General features: G+C 42.6%; 1 protein-coding gene across 1 annotated transcript; it reads right to left on the bottom strand.

The window, feature by feature from the left end:
- Positions 1-354: 354 nt before the first annotated feature.
- Positions 355-15,348, bottom strand: SLC26A3 (solute carrier family 26 member 3). Its single transcript, XM_074825494.1, has 20 exons — positions 15,218-15,348; positions 14,267-14,406; positions 14,044-14,154; positions 13,796-13,953; positions 12,853-13,017; positions 12,002-12,154; positions 11,144-11,226; positions 9,678-9,825; positions 9,433-9,546; positions 9,242-9,319; positions 8,720-8,815; positions 7,640-7,746; positions 7,323-7,392; positions 7,142-7,234; positions 5,669-5,764; positions 4,797-5,030; positions 3,050-3,104; positions 2,412-2,557; positions 1,560-1,625; positions 355-942 (listed from the first exon to the last, which is right to left on the bottom strand). The coding sequence occupies exons 1-20, from the start codon at positions 15,346-15,348 to the stop codon at positions 919-921; spliced, it is 2,268 nt and encodes a 755-aa protein (XP_074681595.1). The 3' UTR covers positions 355-918.
- Positions 15,349-18,057: the final 2,709 nt, after the last annotated feature.

Here is an 18,057-nt window from a genome sequence, read left to right as displayed (position 1 = left end):
TTGTGCAGACTAGAGTGTCAGTGTTGACTCTTTAAAAGTCCTCTGCACATCTGTCCAAGAGACCTGTCCGAGAGACCATCTTTCCTGCCTGGCAGCTCTGCGCCCACAGCTCCTCCCAAGCTGAGTACTGGGGCCAGTGTGTCTGTCCGCTCACTGGAGGACACATGCTGGGTCTCATTGATTATGAGCTACCTTGATGGTGTATTGACAAACACAGCAAACAATGCAGAGTTGCCAAAATCATTATTTAATAATTCACTATATATGTGTCCTCTCTTGTGCACTTTATACCAGCCCAAACCAAATCAATGAACCATGTTTGGATCTGAAAGTGCTGTGTCTTTCCTGAATGACCTTAATGTTTTCTGGTAGATACATTAGTCACTATGTACACTATGCTCATGGTAGTGAGTTGAAAACAAGTTTAATAACTCAGCCTACTAGGTATCTTACAAACCGTCAAGAAAACTTTATACAAGTTATATACAAGCTGAAGATAAAATATCACTCCCACCTACTAGTCTGTGTTATAAATTACAAGATTTCAAATACTTATATATTCTCTAGCAACTGTACAGATTGTCTACAAACTGTCAGAATAATATAGATATATGTACAAGTATATGCAAACAGGGTTAGCGTTACCTGCTTCTTCAACTCTGTGGGTAGGCTGTCAACAAGGTGTGAAATAAGATAACCTGTGTGATTTTAACCTCCACGTATGTACATAAATACATTTTTATATATACAGAAACACATAAAGACTAACAAGCCCATTCTAAAACTTGGAGCATAACCATATATAGTAAAACCTTCTTAAGGTATTTAAAAGTATTCTTCTGTCTTCATGCTCACCACTGCATCTGCATTCATCTTCTGTAAGTGACATTGTGTTTCTGGAGGATTTAGAAAATAAATCTAAAATTTTGTTTCTGTTGGAATCTGTAGGAAATAAAAGGACATAAATGTCACTCTCTGTAAGGAATAGCCATGGTAGGTGCCCTCTGGTGAGCAGTATGTAAGAATTTGTTCCTCTAAAGCATCTGTGGGGGAAGGCTGGGGTCTGACATTTTCTCCTAATGGGGTTGCCATGTGCTGGATACTGCCCTTTAAGTCCGTGATGAAAGACTGCATGTGTCCCTTTCTTGTTCCTGTCTTCAAACTCCCCTTCTGCCTGAGGCATTTAGATAAATGGGACTAATGATGACGTCTCTGCCACATGGATATTCTACTAGTGAGCTCATCATGGGGGAACTGTGGTGGACAGGCGAGGAGACCAGGTGAGAGGCTGGTGAGATGGCCTTTGCCCGCCTTCCCTCTGCAGAGTCTCAGTGCTCAAGGCAAGGCTTGTGAGCCGAGCCCCACACCTCCTACTCCTGTAAGGCTTTGCTTTAAGTCAGATCCCATCAATAAGTTGTCTGGATGCTTTTTGCCCTGGGCTGACACAAGAGCTCAGGGATGAATATGCTTTTGTTATCTGACCTAGCAGTTCCTGTGAGCAGCTTTTGGGGTTGTGTTTCCTACGGTTGGGGTGCTGCTACTGGAGATGGGAGTCTTACCGTGCACTCCCGGCTGCGCAGTCCATTGCTGGGGATGATGATATAGTCGTTGCTGCTACCCTTCTCCTGCAATGAACACAAGAAGTTGTGAGTTACTTCTTTTTATCTTTTTTTTCCTTTTTTTCACATTGAAGAAGGTCTTGCTTTTTAAATCTCTGGAACATGCCTGGGAAGTTGGCCTGGAAGGAAGGAAGCTCTCACTTGTCAGCTCTTTATGCCCCTGACCACATCTTTGGGGCACTACAGAAGAGCTGGGCCAGTTCAACTAAGTGGGATTAGGCAGTTTCCAGATGAGTAGCATTCTGGGTTTGGTTCTTTTAAACAGATTTAACATACGTGGGATCCTTTCTTGCTCTTGATTTAAGAACACTCCCAGAAGGGCCATCACCAAATTTGTCTGTACTTATTTATCTGCACTGCTTTAGCACTCCCTTTGAAAGTAGACAGTCCTGGGAAGCCTACATGCAAGCAGCACCAAGTCTGCCTTGCAAGAACCACTGCAGCGTATCCAGCAGTCCCTGCCAGGTGGGTGACAGCAGAGGACTGCCGGTGGATGGGTCAGAACTTCACCCCACACCATGCTCTTCCCAAGGATGTGGCTGCAAGTGAAGTCCACGGCCTGGCCAGTCTCCGGTGGGAATTATTCACTTCTTTCGCTAGTGTTTTGCCAGACACCTGGACCAGGGGTCACTCTTACTCTCCAAATTTATTGGAGACCAGCTGAGTTTTAATCATTAACTTCTTGAATATAAAGACAATGTAGAGCACATGTCTAGCTATGCAGGGCACTGCTGGGTGCCTGTGAGTAATGTAAAGGCACTAAAGTAGCAAAGATGAAAACTGTAGTGTTACCTCAGCGGGCTTTAATTTGGGAGAGCTGGCTATGTCCTTCTTCAGCAAAATGTGTAAAACCGCATCATGAATGGTAAGGAAAAACATGGATGGCTTAATCTCCTCATCAAAAAATGCACATCTCTCCAGTTTGTCCAGGAATCCCTCTGTGGGGGAACAAAATCAAAGCACAAAGTGACCTGCAGGCCTTGAGAATTAAGAAATAGTGTATCCTGAGCATGTCCACTGAGCGAACACAGGAATTGCTGGTATGCTGCACTGTTTTATTTGAGCAGATGGGTTCCTCTTTACTGATGTGGAGAGGATGGGATATAAATGCCCATCACTACTGCCCTGCTTGATGCCAGGCAAAAGGAAATTTGAGCGCTGTTTCTTATTTAATTCCTAACCCAGACTGCCCAAGAGCCCAGAGCTGTACAGCAAATCAGTGGCCACAGGTGAAATGAGCCATCGTGCGTAGTCTCAGCCTGCTGGGGACAGCATGGGAAGGATGACACATCTGCTCAGCTGGATCTGTTTGCTGTCCAAGTCAGGAAGGTAAAACTGGGATGATCCTCCAGAGCCATGCCCAGTGGTGGACAGGGAAGGCAGCGGGACAAGGCATCTGTGGCGATGCTGACAGAAAGGCAAGTACTCACCATGTGCCCCTGCAACGTAAATGTCGATGTTGATCCGGACAAATTCTTTCAAAGTCTGTTAAACAGGAAAGAGGCACAATTCAGATACTGCTATTTTTGCTGATAACAACCGTTATGGTAATTTGCCACAGCAAACATACAAATCACTTTAAGATATGTAAGATCTATGATGGTAAGCAGCTCTAAAACTCTGCTGCACCTAGAGGCAGTATAGTCTCTTCACATGGCTGCAGACAGGGATGACCGATCCTTTTGAAAAGGGGTAATATTAAATACCTTTAGCCCACAGTGACAAAAGTGATCTTTCATAAATTGTATGGCTTTATGTTACCTACTTGACACAAGATGAAACTAAGACTCCAAAATCTTCTGGGGAGATTTTTATAACTGGGAATTTGAGCAGAACTACAGTTCCCAGTGACATGGCAGATGTTTAGTTCCTATGGGAATAGATTTACACACCTTATGTGGCTCTAAATAATTAACTTTAGGTACTACTGTTTGAAAGTGTTGTTCTTATTGCTATGTTCAAGGTCATCCTGGGAAGTGAGAACAGCAGCAGAAATGAAACTCCAATGCTCCAAATTCCAGCCCAGTGTTTAATGCTGCATTTCATATGTACATTTCTGTAAAGCTTCCCAAAATCTTACCAGTTGAAGAAAGAGTTCCACAGCCAACACTCTAATTCCAACAAAATCTAGATTGATTATTTAATCCATTTCCTAAACATTTTCTATGGAAAATGTACATTAAAATTCACATAAATTCAAAGGTTGCCACTGACTTTCCAGTCCATATAGGAATGCCTTTAAGAAGCAGGCTAGAAACACAGAATAGAATCACAGAATGGTTTGGGTTGGAAGGGACCTTTAAAGATCATCTAGTCCACCCCCCTGCCATGGGCAGGGACACCTTCCACTAGATCAGGTTGCTCAAAGCCCCGTCCAACCTGACCTTGAACACTTCCAGGGAGGGGACAGCCACAGCTTCTCTGGGCAACCTGTTCCAATGCCTCACCACCCTCACAGTGAAGAATTTCTTCCTTATATCTAACCTAAATCTGCCCTCTTTCAGTTTAAACCCGTTGTCCCTTGTCATGTCACTACAGGCCTTGGTAAAAAGTCTCTTTCCATCTTTCTTATAAGCCCTTTAAGGCCATAATAAGGTCTCCCTGGAGCCTTCTCTACTCCAGGCTGAAGAACCTCAATTCTCTTAAGCCTTTTGTGATAGGAGAGGTGTTCCAGCCCACTGACCGTTTTTGTGGCCCTCATCTAGACTCAATCCAATGGGTCAATGTCTTTCCCGTTCTGAGGACTCCAGAGCTGGACACAGCACTCCAGGTGGGGTCTCACCAGAGCAGAGTAGAAGGGTAGAATCACCTCCCTTGACCTGCTGGCCATGTTTCTTCTGATGCAGACCAGGATACAATTGGCTTTCTGGGCTGCAAGCACACATTGCCAGCTCATGTCCAATTTTTCATCCACCAGTATCCCCAAGTCCTTCTCTTCAGGGCTGCTCTCAATCCATTCATCCCCCAGCCTGTACTGATACTGGGGATTGCCCTGACCCAGGTGCAGAACATGGCATTTGGCCCTGTTGAACTTCATGAGGTTCATATTGTCACTCCTCAAGCCTGTCAAGGTCCCTCTGTGTGCCATCCCTTCCCTCAAGCGTGTCTCTAAAGTGTAACTGCATTCCTGTATTTTTCTTTCATGTGATCACTGTTTGTCTTGTGAATTACAATTACCTTTTGGAGGACTCTCATGGCAGAATAATCAAGGAAGGACACTGAGGAGAAATCCAGAACAATGCTGTGGATGTCAACGCGGGGCACAGTGATGCCAGGGGGGAGGTCAGCACCCCAGTTGATCTGAATGGGCAAGTCTGTCATGTTGGTGGGCTGGTCCAGCTCCTCTATCCTGTTGTTGTCTAATTCTTCATCTGACTCATGTGTATGGTTAGCCATGCAAATCAAGCCTTTCTGTGTTGACAGAGAAAAGTGTCATAATTAAGACTTCTTTTTAAGACCCAGCCAGGATAGTATTGCATCTTATACAAGGGCGAGAATGGTGGCAATGCAAAGCTCATGTATCCATAAAATGGAGCAGGACCCACCTGCACTTTAGACTAGAGAATGTTCTGTCTCTCCCTTGTCTGGAGGAGTCTGGAAATATTTGGTTTCCTCTCATGAATCATTTAATCATCATCATAATCAGATAATGATGACTTTCTATTTTTCCTTGAAGTCAGTTTTCAGATATGCTTTGATTCAGTAATTTTGGAAGAAGTCAACAAAAAGCATGCAGGATTTGGGTTGGGAGAAAACTATCTTTGTCCTACCATTAATACAGCATGAACATTGCCTCTGTGGGATCTGATCCTGCCATTTGATGCCAAACAAAACTTCAGTGGACACATACAAGCTCTGCCCATGGTAAAGCTGTAGGTCTCTAACTGTGAGAGATATTTAAAATCTTATTTTTGAAATGTGTTTATGCCATGAAGTGGCAACTTGGGGAATAGCATATCTAATTAGCACGGGAGGCTGTGAGGCACTTCTCTGCCACGTCAAGCCAGAGCTGGTTGCTTAATCCCACTGGGTGGAGTTGCCTTACATACAGGTGTCACTTGCAGCTCTCCTTTCTTCAGCATCTTTTTGATCTTCCTCAGAGCTTTATTGCGTTTCCTCAGGACTCTCAGTGGGCTGAAGCCAACCTGCAGAAACACCACTTTGAATAGCTAAAAAAACCCAAGCTAGTGACACCAGGGGAAGGACACAGCATCTCATGCAGCTTTTCTTTACATTCATGGTGAGCATAGTTTGGACTTGATCTTGCCTACTACTTTTCATCAACTCAAACAAGGGCTCTTTTTCTTGGTTGGAAAGATGCCTACAGGTATGGCTACAGATGGGGCAGCACCACCTCTACTAGCTTTAGGACACCAGCATGGACAGCATTATAGCAGTGACAATGCTGTAGCAAAGACCAGTAACTCCAGCAGGCTGGTACAGTGCTGGATAGCCCTGAGCATGTTCTACTCATCTTCATTATGACATGGCCACCCAGGCAACTGAGATTAGAGAGCTCACAGGTTGTATCTGCTGTGTGCCACCTGACTGCAGCATGTGTCATATACACATTGTTTTGTTTTCTTGAAGAAAACCAAAATTGGTCATGCTGGCTGCATACGTCTCTTGAACCTTTTAGCTGGTTTTAACAAAATTAGACAATGGGTAAATTAGAATAATAAGGGTTACAAAAATACTAAATTCCTGCAAGTCTTCTGCCTCATCTATCTAGTGGGTGGAGGAGAGAGGTGTTAGAAATACCCGTATTTGTGAAGAGAGTGGTGTGAGCAACTGCACTCACAGAAAAAAAACTTCAGTCTCTTCTGAGGTGAAAGCCAAGCACATGGAGACCCAAACATGTCAGATTCTCTAGTTCCTCTGCCAGTTTCAGTCCTTCATGTGAAGAATGAACTACTCATTACCAATGCTCAGGGTAGCCAGTGCTTATCAACTTCTCCATAAGAGTAGTAGGAAGGGGAGGTTATGGGTGCATGTTCGGCTCAGTCTAGGGATGGTGGGAGTCTCTGGCACAGTGAGGGCTCAGGGGTCCTGGATTTCCATGCTGATTATGGAAAGACTGGCTGTCTTCACCCAGTTTGTCATGGAAGAGATTAAGACCTCTTTGATAGTGTGATTTCATTCAGCTTTTCTTCTGACTGTTGTGGTTACACTCTTTGGGGCAAGATGAGTAAACTAGCATTTATTTGGTGTAAATAAATAAATGCTAATAAAATAAAATAATGTCCCTTTATATTATCATCTATGTTTGCACTACTTTCTTCTAAAGGACTTAAAATATGTGTATACATTGTTAAGGTTCAGCATGAGTCAAGCTGTTCTCTTTCTCAGAGGTGTGTATGTACATGTGGGATTACAGTAGTGACCACAATATTTGAATAATTCCTTAAAAATTTGTCTTTGAACTGTGGTCTGACTGCATACATAGTAATTATTGGGAAATTGTATTCATCTTAATCTGTCATGCAATTCATATGTTCAGAACAACAGCCCCAGACACTTACCGCAGTGATGAGTTTCTCTCTGAAGAACTCAATATTAGCGAAGAAGATAGGAGATGAGCATCTGAAAATCTTCACTCCTTCTGGCTCATAGATCTGTACAATGAAGCAAAAGTGTCAGTAACAATGTCTTCTACAGAAACACAAATGCAGCAGTTAATAAAAGAAACATGACATTTCTTACATCGGTGTAATCCTTCCTGTTTCTGTAGATGTTACTTCTCCCAACATTAGCCAAAACAGTGCAGCTTGGACTGTGAACAAACACACACACACAATTATTTGTACCCCATACTGAAACCTGGCAGAAGGGAAAGAGCAGAGAAAGCTCTGCTGCAGTGGGGACCCCACATCCAAGGGTTTACCCCTGTAAAGTATTTTTCCATACAAGGTTTCTGGACAGTCTGAGGAATGGGGCTGTTGGCCTTCTCTGTACAGGGACAGTTAATTTATAACAGGAGGCCCTGAGATATCTTATCATTGTGCCCAACAAGTACTCACAACTGGGAGCGGATCACCACAGTCAGCAGCTGGAACGCCACGGCAGTTGCTAGTCCAATATCCAGGCCAAGAAAAATGGCAGCTAAGAAAGTCACCACCCATATAACCTGTAACGAGCAGGTGGATGTCAGCAGTTATGAGTGTGTCAAGGACCTGGGTCATGACCCCAGGGTGGGAGCAGCCACAGATCTCAGATCTGGTCCAGGCTGTCCATCTGCCTTTGATGAGGGGTTTTCTTGTAAACGGGGACAGACTCACTGACTAGCACCAGGAGGTGTTTCTAGGGATGACAATCTCTATACAATAAAGGCTTAGAATAATAGAGGTGTGGATCTTCTATAGGTGGTTCACTAAATGCTCAGTAAAAATCCAGCAGAAAGGCAAGGTTACAAGTAAATCAGTATCCTGGTAAAGCTGAGAGTTGTAAATGTGCAAATGTAGGTGCTGTGAATCTATGTGACTGATGATAAGCACAAATAACTAGATAATACTGAATACTTTTAACCACAGACCTCAGAGCATTTTCATGTGGTAAATAACTGTTTGGTAGCTGGGAATACTGAGGTCTGGAACCATTTAGGAACACAGGGAACCCACCAAAGAAAAGAACCTAAATTTTCTGAGTGTTAGAGGTTAAGTCCTGACCTCCAGACACGAGCTTCACCATTTGGAGTAAACCCTTCAAGCCCTGGTTGACATTTGTTTTTTGCCGTGTAACTTCCATCTAACATGATGCGTGAGTGTGAGAAAATGTCCCTGAATGCACAGCCAATGCAGTAGGTATTTAGACATTTTCTATAACTGTCTTCTATATTTGACTTTACATAATGAACTGTATTTTAATAGAGTTTGATGAAATGGATAAAAATTAAGTTAAGAGAGAGAATTGACTCAAAATAGGTGGGATAAAGAGGAAAACAAGAGCAAGAGGTATACAAGTAAAAAAGGCTTGCCAGTATTGTACTTTCCATTTAGTGAAGGCAGGTATAAAAAAAAAAAAGATAACCTGTAAGCAAATTTGCATAATAGATGACTTTTCCAGAGTGCTTCATTCCTGAATGCTTGTGGAACTTAACTTACACAGTCATACTTGTCCTTTCTCCATAGGATCCCTACTTCCTTGAACTGCATGAGCATTCCTTTCAAGTTGCCAAGAGCCAAAGATGCAAGGACTGACTGTTAAAAAGACCAAAATACAAGTCAAATTTTAAAGCAAGCAAAGCAAATGTTGAACATTAAGTCTTAAAAGATCATACAAATAGGGCCAAAGTGCAGCTGAAAGGCCAGGGAACTCCTTCCAGTGTATCACTACTGCTGGAAACTCCCTAGCCATGGTGCAGCTCAGGTGTCTGACTTGAGGCTGCAAATCTCACTTATTTTTGGCACCTAAAAGCTGCTGCTGTGATGTTTAGTGTTTGGGCACTTACATTCCCTTTGAGGGACTAGATGTAGTGGTCTTCTCTGTCATGATATGAGAAGAAGAACCAAGCTTTGCAAAACGTTGTTTGGCCCCCACTGAAGCCAATGAACACTCCCCGTGACTCCTAGAGGAGCCTTGTCTTTGGTAAGCAGGAGGAAGCACTAGGTGAAACCGGTGAATACCTTTTGTAATGGTGCCAGGAGAAACCCAATGGCCAAGATCACAATCAAGACGATGACAGCTGAGATAATACCAGCAATCTGCATGAGAGAACAATTCCACTATGAATAAGTGCTTGCAGGCATTATGGTCAGCTAGGAAAACAGAGAGCTTTCTTGCATTAAATGCCAACATGATCTGTTTTCTTCTATACCTGTGTTTTGCCTCCTGTGCTCTCCTGCACACCTGATCTTGACAGAGCAGTGCTAGAGGCAAATCCTTTGAATGATCCGCCAACTATATTACCCAGACCAAAAGCAATTAGTTCCTGAAATAAAAACAAAAGACATTGTTCTTAAAAGCTGGTTCATGACAGTTATTCCCAAGACAAAGCATTCCTAAAATTACTTATTTCTCATTGACAAATGCACTGTATTGATTTCTGTGTTATTCACCTACCTGGTTGCTGTCTACTGGATAGTCATGTTTGATGGAATACACCTTAGCCACGGAGAAGGCTACTGCAAACCCAACGATTGCGATGGAAATGCTGTCGCCGATGCACTTTTGGAAGACACCTACATCAGGTGCAACAGGTGCTTGAAATCTGAAAGACAAAAAACTCTACTCATTAAGGGTATGCCTAAGGAAACTAGTTGTCAAGCAAGTGAGCAAAGCAGGGGTCCAGCTCATACTGAGCATTTCTGAGAGATGCAACACAGAATTGTGGGTCTGAACCCTATAAAACTTTGGGAAATTCTTAATTGGGACAGGGACTCCGTTTATCCACACTTGGCTCAGTTTGTGTCTCAGCAGGTTCTCATTTACTTGGCCAGGACCAACCACAGCTTATTTTGTCTGAAGTGCATGCACAGTTCTGCCTTCTAGTTAGGCACGGATGCAAGATCTGACAGGATGCTGACGCCCTTGTGCAGGCAATTTGGACACAGATGGATTTCACTTAATTACGACCAAAAAAAAATATCCCTGTGTGATTCATTGTAGCACTTTAGACAGATAAACAAATATTTACTAAGTCAGGTAATATTGACTAGTCTCTCAGGCTATCTATGCTTTAGCTTTACCATTTCCTGCTCCTTTGATCAGGGTCTTTTGCAGATCCTAGGGAGAATTCCTCTCTAGGCTTTTTTTTTTTTCTTTCTTTCTTTTTTTTCAGTGAACTGAAATTGGAAGAATGGAGACTCTTGAGCAGAAGTAGCTGTTCCTCTGCAAACTTCACCCACTAACACCCCTGGGGCTACAAGAGGCAATTGAGAGCACCACAGTGAGTAAATGGTTGCAGTTTGCTGTCACAGTATATGTCTTCCTCCCTCTTTCTAACTTAATGTGTGCCTATTAATTCTTTATGCCAAAATTGTGGCATAGCTGGATGTACTCTATATACGGATATATACTCTGTATGTGGATATATACTCTCTATATGGATATGCTCTTGGAGCAGCAGACATTGAGGCCTCCAGAGGATAATGGTGCCTGAGGAGATGCTGGGGGCCAGTCATGGGACCAGGCAGGAGAACTGTGCAGTGTCCTGGTGGCTTCCCAGGGCTGCTGGTGGCTGCTGAACCATGTGTGTACTTCAAGGGAAATGGAGGGGTTCAGGAGTGAGTAGCTCAGTAAAAAAGGATGAGCATCAACCTCCTGCTCAACAGCTGTCTTAGAAAATGCAACATGCAATTATTTCATGTTGCAGTGTATTCTTTGTCACATAGGAGATGTGCTCCAGTGAGTAACTTTTACCTAAAGTGTGTCCTCATATTGTTGAGAGCAAATTGTTTATTCACCTACTGAAGGAAGATGAAGCAAATTATTTTAATCAGAAACAGAGCTGAACTGATTTAACACTCAATTATTTAACACACAAACTAGAGAGATCTCCTCTGGTGAATTTTAAGTAAATCACTTACCCTTCCTCTAGTTTTCCGACGACAGCTACATTAAATTTTTCTTCAAAGTTAACAAAATAGGAAATCAGTGCTGCTAAGACTGTCTGAAAGATAATAAAACCCACCTCCATTAGGCACATTCAAGCAAGAGTGTGAAGAAACTATTAAAAACCATTCCCTTCCCTCTCCCACACACCTTCCAGTCTCAACACCAGTGGCAGAATTATGCCCCAGGTCTGCACATCCCTTGCTGTTCAGATGTCATTCCTGAACCACCTTACAGGTATGGGTTTACATTCATAAATCACACAGAGTATATCAGGATATCTCACTAACAACAGAGAACATCCCACCCAATAAACCAGGTGTTTTCTAACAAAGTGCTGTAATAACTCTGGGTGAAAACAAGCGCTACTTGTGTCTACAGCAACATTCTCCAGGACTTCAGGAGCTTGCTGCCCTTGTGAGGCTTCCCCGACCCCACTGCTGCTTGGGAGGGGCAAAACCCTCTGCTGCTGGAGGGAAAAACTGTTTTGTGTTTGGCCACGGATGGCCAGAGGACTTCAGTGGCTGCTTGCAGGTGTGGTGCAGAGGGGCCCCAGCTGTGGGACTGCAGCTGGCTGGTGTCAGAGCCAGTTTCATCCAAGGAAAAAATTCATAGTTTATAATGTCTTACTCACTACAGATGTGTTCAGTTATGAACAGCTAAGTAAAGGTAAAACATCTCACAATAGTTTATGAACACTGTCAATTTTTCCTTATAGCTGAAATGATAATCTATCATTTAATGTGGAACAGGAGAAGAAATAGTTAAAACGCTGCTTCCTGTGTCACTATAGTGATAGAGCAATTGCAAAATCAAAGAGAAATGATCATTACCATAAGCAGTTCGATCGGGATGGGAGTTGGTAACTTTGCTTTGTATCGATCATTCACTTCTTTCACCACAAACACGATAAGCAAGACAACTAGGGATGTGACAAGGTCAGCGATGTTTGTTTTTGTGATCTGGCTGAAAACACTCTCCAGAGTCTGCAAAGTCAGGAAGAAATATGGTTTTTTTTAGAAATAGTAGTGCCCTGGAACAGTCTCACTATCCCTTCCAGAAGAGCTGTATCTGAATTTCTCTAAGGATTACGGTTGTTGGGATTTATTCCCTGTGGCATGATTGGATTGCAAGCCCCAGTGAATGTGCATGTGCATAACCCAAACGACTAAAGCATCTGTGAAACACCCTTTCCACTGGCTCTCCTCCCAGAAACACCCTCTCCTCCTGGCCTCCCCTGAGGGAGGGTCGGAGCAACACACACATGCACAATAGGAAACGCGCACGTGGAATTACTGAGCAGGTCCCCCTCTTTGCTCCTCCCTTCCTCCTTTCTCATCCAACAGCCCTCACAGAGTCATACCCAAATTAAATAATATATAATATCAGTCCAGTAAAAATGAATAATTAAATGCTTGAAGCAAAGTTGAACACTTAATTAAAATATGGCAGCACACAATAGAAAATATTATTTAATTAGCCCAATAGGGTGTAACTTGCTGTTTGGTAATAAATTTAAAGATTGGTCATATAGTAATAACACATCTCTTATATTTTTCTCTTGTGTTTCCTCCTGCTTGGCTGTTTTTATGCTGAGTTCTGTTATTACTGCCTTGTGATACACAGTCAGATATACATCACAGGTTTCAATAGCATTAGCAAATAATGAACACTTAGCACTTACATAGACGATACCAAATGGTTTATTAAATCCAGGGACAGGTAGCTGAAGCATGAATTTCAGCTGAGATACCAAAACATGGATAGCCGCAGCAGTCGTGAAACCGCTGATTAATGATTGTGATAGATAAATAACTATGAATCCAAACTGGAGAATTCCCAGAAGCAACTGAAATGCAAAATGACCACACGTCAGTGGGATTCATTCATGCTTTTAAGCAGTCTCTACAACAAAGAGAACCATATTTAATGGAAACAAAGATTTTCACCTAATCCCATACATCCAGGGATTAAGGAATTTACTGTCAGCAGACTCGCAATAAAAATTGAGATTTAGCAACAGGGGGCATAAGACTACTAACAGCAATTGTTAGAGCAGTTAAAACCTATTCTTTTTATTTTATAGCTAAAATAAACCTATTTAGTCTTAGTGTTTTCAGTACCCATATTTTCACATGGTACCAGTGTTTCATGAAGCACAAACATGATATGTTTGTTATATGTTTGTCATAGGTTACAAAGGAACTGTAGGATTTCTATATTAGGAAGTAATGAGAAACCGGGGTTTTTTTTTGAAAAGACAAATCCAAATACTTTGCTATTATGAGACAGAGGTTTTATTGCCCTTGGTGTGTCTTCATCATTCACATTACTTTCACAGCTACTTTTTTCCTATCCAGCAGATTGTTTTTTGCTGTAGGTGGGGTCCAGCTGTGTGGACTGTAGGCTCATATCTGGGTAAAACCAGGGATTTCACAGCATGGATCAGTGCCTGGTCCCTGAAGGGGGGCAGATGTCTCCTAATCAGTGAGCCAAGGTCAGTTACATGGGAAGGGGAAGAGAATTACTTTGGTGAGTACACCAGCAGAGGAAGGTCAGTCCACTATCCATCTATTCATATACATGCATATAGAAGTGTGCAGGCACACACACATATGTTTACCAACCTGAAAAACCCCAGAAAGGAAGGTTACAGATGCAGCCACCATCACCCTCTCTTCATTTATTGCTGAGATATTAGTGGAAGTGCCATTTCCAGCACTGTCATCTGGGACCAGCCTGGTGACGGCTCCTCCCACCATCAGGCTCAGGACAGGGAAGGGACCTGAGCAGCGCAAGGCATTCGTTAGACACCTGAAGGGACAGCACATACTTCTTCACCAGTGAGGAGAGTGGTTGGTGTGCATGAACTTACCCACTGAGATATGTCTGGATGTGCCAAAGATAAAATAGACAAGGTTGGGGAAAAATGCTGCATACAGTCCATAACTGGGGGGAACATTCACCAGCAAAGCAAAGGCGAGACCTGTAAGGACAGAGACCCGGAGAAGGTGACATGTGTGTTACAGGTTGCAGCCAGCAGTCCCTTTGGACCTGGCCTAGCAGGCTGTGTCAGAGCACACGTTTCCCAGAGGTACCTTGCAGGACAGCCACGAGCCCTGTGTTGATGCCAGAGACAATGTCACTCAGGATCCACTCCCTGAAGCGGTATGCTGGCAGCCATGAGATGATGGGAAACAAATTCAAGGCAATTTTTTTAACCCTTTGTGGGGAGCAGCTGTAAAGACACAAGAGGACAGAGCTGTTGGTGAACAGCTTGGCTGAGTCACAGCCTCTTCAGAGAGAAAATGAAGGGGTAAGGATTCAGGTTCAGGCTGCCAGAGGTCAAAATCTCTCACAGACATAGCCCTGATCAACCTGCTCTGCCAGCTGTGCTTCAAGGAGGACCCAGTGGTCTCCAGAACTCCCTTCCAACCAAAATTTTCATAGAATCATAGAATGTTTTGGGTTGGAAAGGACCTTTAAATGCCATCTAATCCAACCCCCTGCAATGACCAGGGACATCTTCAACTAGATCAGGTTGCTCAGAGCCCCATCCAACCAGACCTTGAATGTTTCCAAGGATGTGGCATTCACCACCTCTCCGGGCAACCTGTTCCAATGTCTCATAACCCTCACTGTAAAAAATTTCTTTCTTATATTTAGTCTGAATCTACCCTCTTTTAGTTTAAAACTGTTACCCTTTGTCCTATCACAACAGGCTCGACTAAAAAGTTTGTCCCCATCTTTATTTAAGCCCCCTTTAAGTATTGAAAGGCCACAATAAGGTGTCCCCAAAGTCTGTGCTACCAAGGTCACTGCTGTCCAGGAAAAGAGAACCTGCCCGGGATACAACTTTAGGAACTGTAGGAAGACTTTTAAGAGTAATAGCAACTAAAATTCTTTAGAAAAATCTGACATTGCATTTAGAGTTTTATTTGATTTGTTGGAATCTGAGATGAAAGTTGTCAGGGTAAAGTTCATGCTGTCTGAGAGCAGCAGCTCAGGCTGTTTCTTAGATCCATATTTAAAAAAAAAAATCTCCTTACCGAAAGTATATTTTCAGGTGATCCCAAAAGTTTTTATGGTATCTGTGCAATTTCTCGTGCTCTTCATTGAACAAATTCTCTGAGTACACAGGTCTGGCTACAACATAGTGGTTGCCCACAGGTTCAACCATTTCTCCTGAAATGTCAGGCGTGGATGGTGACTTGTGTGTGCTTCTCTTTGGCCTTAGTCACTTAAAAACCTGAAATGAAGAACGGGATTAGCTCCTTATGTACTGTGGGGTAGGTAGCCATAGCATAGGTGAGTGAACTCCAAACTGAGCATTACCACCTCTGAAGATCAAGAGACATGGTTGAGACACCCATTTCACTTTGCCGAGGTGATCTCCTGCCCTCCTCCTCCTCCCACTGCAGGGAAATGTTTCACTGGAGCATGAAGTATTTCTTTCTAAAGATGCAGCCAAAAAGCGGACAAGATTGATTTTGATTTAATTTATCTCCAAGTCAGCTGTCTTCAACCAAAAACTGCCTCCTTCAAGGGAGACTAATATCTTATAGAACAAAGAAGTGAATCGCAAGTGGTTTCTCTTTGTGGCACTGCCAGAAGGGCTGAGAGCTCACTGGAACCCACCAAACCAAGGGGAAAGGCAGAGCCAAGGCAGTGCTTGGCCATCCTCTCTTGCACTCGGAGACAGAGCTGAATCTTTCAGCTTGGGTCTGTGTGACAAGGAGGTTAGGCTCAGTAGTAAAAAAGCATGATATTTCTACTTGTTAAGTTTTTTGTAAGATTTGTTAGGTTGTTACAGGTTGTCTGGAATGCTTCTCCTCTGTTTCATGTTCACAAACAGTTGTTGCAATGTCTGACCTAAATACTATTTTCTACCTTGTCCCAACCCCCATTTGCATGTTTGTGCTGAATAGACCAGAAATGACACCTGAAGCCCACATTACACATGAGAAGATTCAAGATCCATTTCAGTTGATACCACTGGGTATTTTGCAGCAATTAGTTGATGCCATCACTGTGCTGCTTGCTGTGCTGTTATGTTTCTTTCTGTGCCTCACATTCTTCCCACATTAAATTCACCTAAATAAATGCACTATCTAAAAACATTTCTCTCTGCTGTAGCCACCATTAAATATTTAATACAGTACTAGTCCTAGACAGGAGCCATGGAACTTGCTTTTGGTAGCTGCAGTTGGACTGGATGATCATTGTAGGACCCTTCCAACTGGAACTAATCTATTCTATCCTATTCTATTTTCTTGTGACTCGGAGATGAAGATGTACTGTAGGAAACAAAAAGTCTTTTGTGACATTGATAATAGAGCATTTTTTTTTTTTGTTTTCTAGTGCAAATGCTCCCTGGCACCTTAGTCTTTGGTGGTGGTCTTGTGACAGATGCCCGGCCAACACTAGTTCCTCACCCAGGTCTATTGCCTGACTCATGCTGAAATAGCCTACATGCATTTCTAATTCAGACTTGTGTGTACTCAATATTTGGAGATATCACAGGACAGGTTTGAAAGTGGCACAAAGAAATTTGCATAGTTATGAACAGATGGAAAGGTTTTTATCTATGGCAATTTTGGCATTAAAATGTGAGTCCCATCCTGAAACTTTGCTACAGCTCAGGGCCTGTTATTGACCTATTTGAAGTGATTTTATTTTGTTTTCTTTCTAATTTATTCTGGGGAAATTCATGGATGTGTAGAAGTCCAAATAATGTCAGGTGAAACTCTTAGATATGCTGGTTTTGTTGATATTTTTCCACAAAGGATTCACTATTTTGGCAATGGGTTAAACATTTTTACTATTTGTTTTAACATAAACAAATTAGATCTGTAATATTTTCCAAACACTGGCAGGTAATTATTCTAACAGAATAGTACTCAAAATCTAAGCTCATTCAAAACCCTGATCCAAAGACAGTTAAAATCGTACTCCAATCCTGTAATTGTACACTACCATCCCTCCCTCTGTTGGGATCAGAGCTCCAAACCTGAGGCTGCTGAAATTTAAATTAAAAACTTGGTTAATTTAGTTCTTTCTCTGATAAATCTCTGTGTACTTAGATTTGCAGGAAGAAGTTTTATCTATTAAAGATTTTAGAATTACTCTATTTCCTAGTGTGAGTATCAGTCTTTTAGACTTCACGTCACAGAGAGTAATATTGCTGGAAGTCCTGTTGAATAGTTTTGTTCATTACATTATAGGGCACAAGATGTACTATTTGTACCCTTTGAAATGTTCATAAGCCATAAAAATAGAAGTGCGTGGGTTATTCTTTAATTTCAGATTTTCCCCAGTGCTGCAGCTGCTGTAACTTTTGTGAATACTTTAGTTCTCACTCCTGCCCCTTGCACAGGCTTTGTTCTTTCCTCGGGCCAAATTTAATGCCCCAATCTCAGGGAATGTACAATATGCCTCTTTATAACTCTCTGAATCTCCTTTGGTTTATTAGTGCTGGTCTTGTTGAAGATGTATTTTGTGTGTGCTTTTCCCTCCTGATAGGAACCCCAATTTACCGACTCACCTCTGGGCTAGCTTTGGGACAATGACTTAGAGTTGCAGAAGGAGACCTGGAGCCTTGCCCCAAGGGTCTTGTCAAGCTGAACCATGTGAGCATGAGTCTGCTTTAAAGACTGTGGTGGATGTGGCATTACTCAAGTTAAGTTTAACCAAGCCAGCCTGAGCATCTGAAGTGCAGTGTAAAGTGCCTTCAATCTGTTTCCTGACAGGTAAATGAGACCATACGGTGTGGCACCTTGCTGCAGCTAGATGACCACTACTGCTAGTCACCCGCTAATTGAGCTTTTCTTGTATCGTTCCCTCTTCCACAGGCTGTCAGCAGCTGTCAGGTACTGACTTCAGTCAGTAT

The sequence above is a fragment of the Strix aluco genome, chromosome 5, assembly GCF_031877795.1.
Source record: "Strix aluco isolate bStrAlu1 chromosome 5, bStrAlu1.hap1, whole genome shotgun sequence".
Taxonomy (NCBI): Eukaryota; Metazoa; Chordata; class Aves; order Strigiformes; family Strigidae; genus Strix; species Strix aluco.
This window is presented reverse-complemented; position numbering and strand designations above follow the sequence as displayed.

Bases quoted from the DNA above. Each gene is read 5' to 3' on its own strand.
- SLC26A3 (XM_074825494.1), bottom strand. From the start codon at position 15,348: ATGGTTGAACCTGTGGGCAACCACTATGTTGTAGCCAGACCTGTGTAC. The intron at 14,407-15,217 runs GTAAGGAGATTT...GTGTCTTTACAG, and splicing joins CACCTGAAAATATACTTTCG to CTGCTCCCCACAAAGGGTTA. The intron at 9,320-9,432 runs GTATAGAAGAAA...TCTCTCATGCAG, and splicing joins GCACAGGAGGCAAAACACAG to ATTGCTGGTATTATCTCAGC.